The sequence below is a fragment of the Castor canadensis genome, chromosome 1 (assembly GCF_047511655.1).
Source record: "Castor canadensis chromosome 1, mCasCan1.hap1v2, whole genome shotgun sequence".
Taxonomy (NCBI): domain Eukaryota; kingdom Metazoa; phylum Chordata; class Mammalia; order Rodentia; family Castoridae; genus Castor; species Castor canadensis.
Window position 1 is genome coordinate 194,971,292 of NC_133386.1, and position 1,566 is coordinate 194,972,857.

A 1,566-nucleotide genomic window follows, 5' to 3' on the forward strand; every position below is an offset into this window, starting at 1 on the left:
CATACATTTGTGATTCCATTCGTGGAAAGTGATGGAATACAGAAAGATCATTAATAAGTTTTTTCACAAGTGCACACAATGATAACACAGATGTTTTCACTGAAGTCTCATGATTATGGACATAATGTTATTTTTTTTATAGACAATGAACTATTATTATTTTAGTATCTTGAATCACAAGATTTACAATATGTCTCAGTACAGAGAAAAACTGGGAGGAATTGATTAAGGTATTATACATCCCAAAAAGTTAAAATAAAAATCAAATATTATTTTGCCTTGAAAACAATCTTTTTGAATGCATTCTTAACTTCCTTGTTCCTGAGGCTGTAGACCACAGGGTTCAGCATGGGGATGACCATAGTATAAAACACAGATGTGATCTTGTCAGTGTCCATGGAATGCCTGGAGCTGGGCTGTAAATACATGAAAATCATAGTCCCATAGAAAACAGTGACTGCAGTGAAATGGGAGGCACAGGTAGATACAGCCTTGCCATGTCCCTCAGTTGACTGCATCTTTAGAATTGTGATAAAAATAATTGCATAGGATACTAAGATTACTAGGAGAGCAAAAGACATATTAAAGCTGGCTACATTAATAAGAACTAGTTCATTAGCATGTCTATCAGAGCAAGATAGAGCCATGATTGCTAGAACATCACAGAAAAAGTGGTGGATCACATTGGAGTTACAGAAGGAGAGACTTAGCGTGTTCACAGTGTAAATACAGGCATTGAGGAAACCACAAACATAGCACCCAATTATTAGCCATGTACACACACTTGTTGTCATAATGGTGGAGTAATGCAAAGGCTTACACACTGCTGCACAACGATCATAGGCCATTGAAGCCAAGAGGTAGTTTTCCACTGTAGCAAAGGCTGTAAAAACAAACATCTGAGTTGCACAAGCATTGTAGGACATGACCTTGTCTTCCATAAGGAGTCCAGCCATGACCTTTGGAGTGATAGCAGAAGAGTAACAAAAATCCACTAGAGATAAGTTACCAAGGAAAATGTACATGGGAGTATGAAGATGAGAGTCCACAAGAATCAACAGGACCATCCCCAGGTTTCCAACCAGAGTGATGACATAGATGAGGAGGAAGGTGATAAAGAGGGGGTCCTGAAGGTGTGGGTCACTGGTCAGTCCCAGCAGGATGAAATTTGTTACTTCTGTTCTGTTCTCCATCAATGTTACCTGTGAAATTGTTTGGTAGCCTCAAGAAAAGGAAAATTGATAATAAAGAAATTTAAGTTGGAAATCATAAGTACAATGTATATTTTCTCTTATTAATGATACTTGCTTTGAGATTCTTTCAGGAAAGTTATGGGTTTGATAACCAAAATTGTTGCTTTAATTATAAAGAAGGTTGTTATGCACTATCAAATCTTTTCTTTGTTTCTTTTTAAATTTTATTTTATCATTCTACATTTACTTACATGTGTATACATTATTTGGGCCACCTCTCTCCTCCCACCTGCCTTGGGGCAGAATTTTTCTTTGTTTTTGGTGATAAAAGTAGTTGAACTTAGGGCTTCATGCGTGCTAGGCAGGCACTGTA

The 1,566-nt window shown here is 37.1% G+C and overlaps 1 protein-coding gene across 1 annotated transcript; it reads right to left on the reverse strand.

The window, feature by feature from the left end:
- Positions 1-269: 269 nt before the first annotated feature.
- LOC141422035 (olfactory receptor 5B3-like) lies at positions 270-1,196 on the reverse strand. The gene has a single exon (XM_074069515.1). The coding sequence runs from the start codon at positions 1,191-1,193 to the stop codon at positions 270-272; it is 924 nt and encodes a 307-aa protein (XP_073925616.1). The 5' UTR covers positions 1,194-1,196.
- Positions 1,197-1,566: the final 370 nt, after the last annotated feature.

Coding starts and splice junctions, on each gene's coding strand:
- LOC141422035 (XM_074069515.1), bottom strand. CDS start 1,193: ATGGAGAACAGAACAGAAGTAACAAATTTCATCCTGCTGGGACTGACC.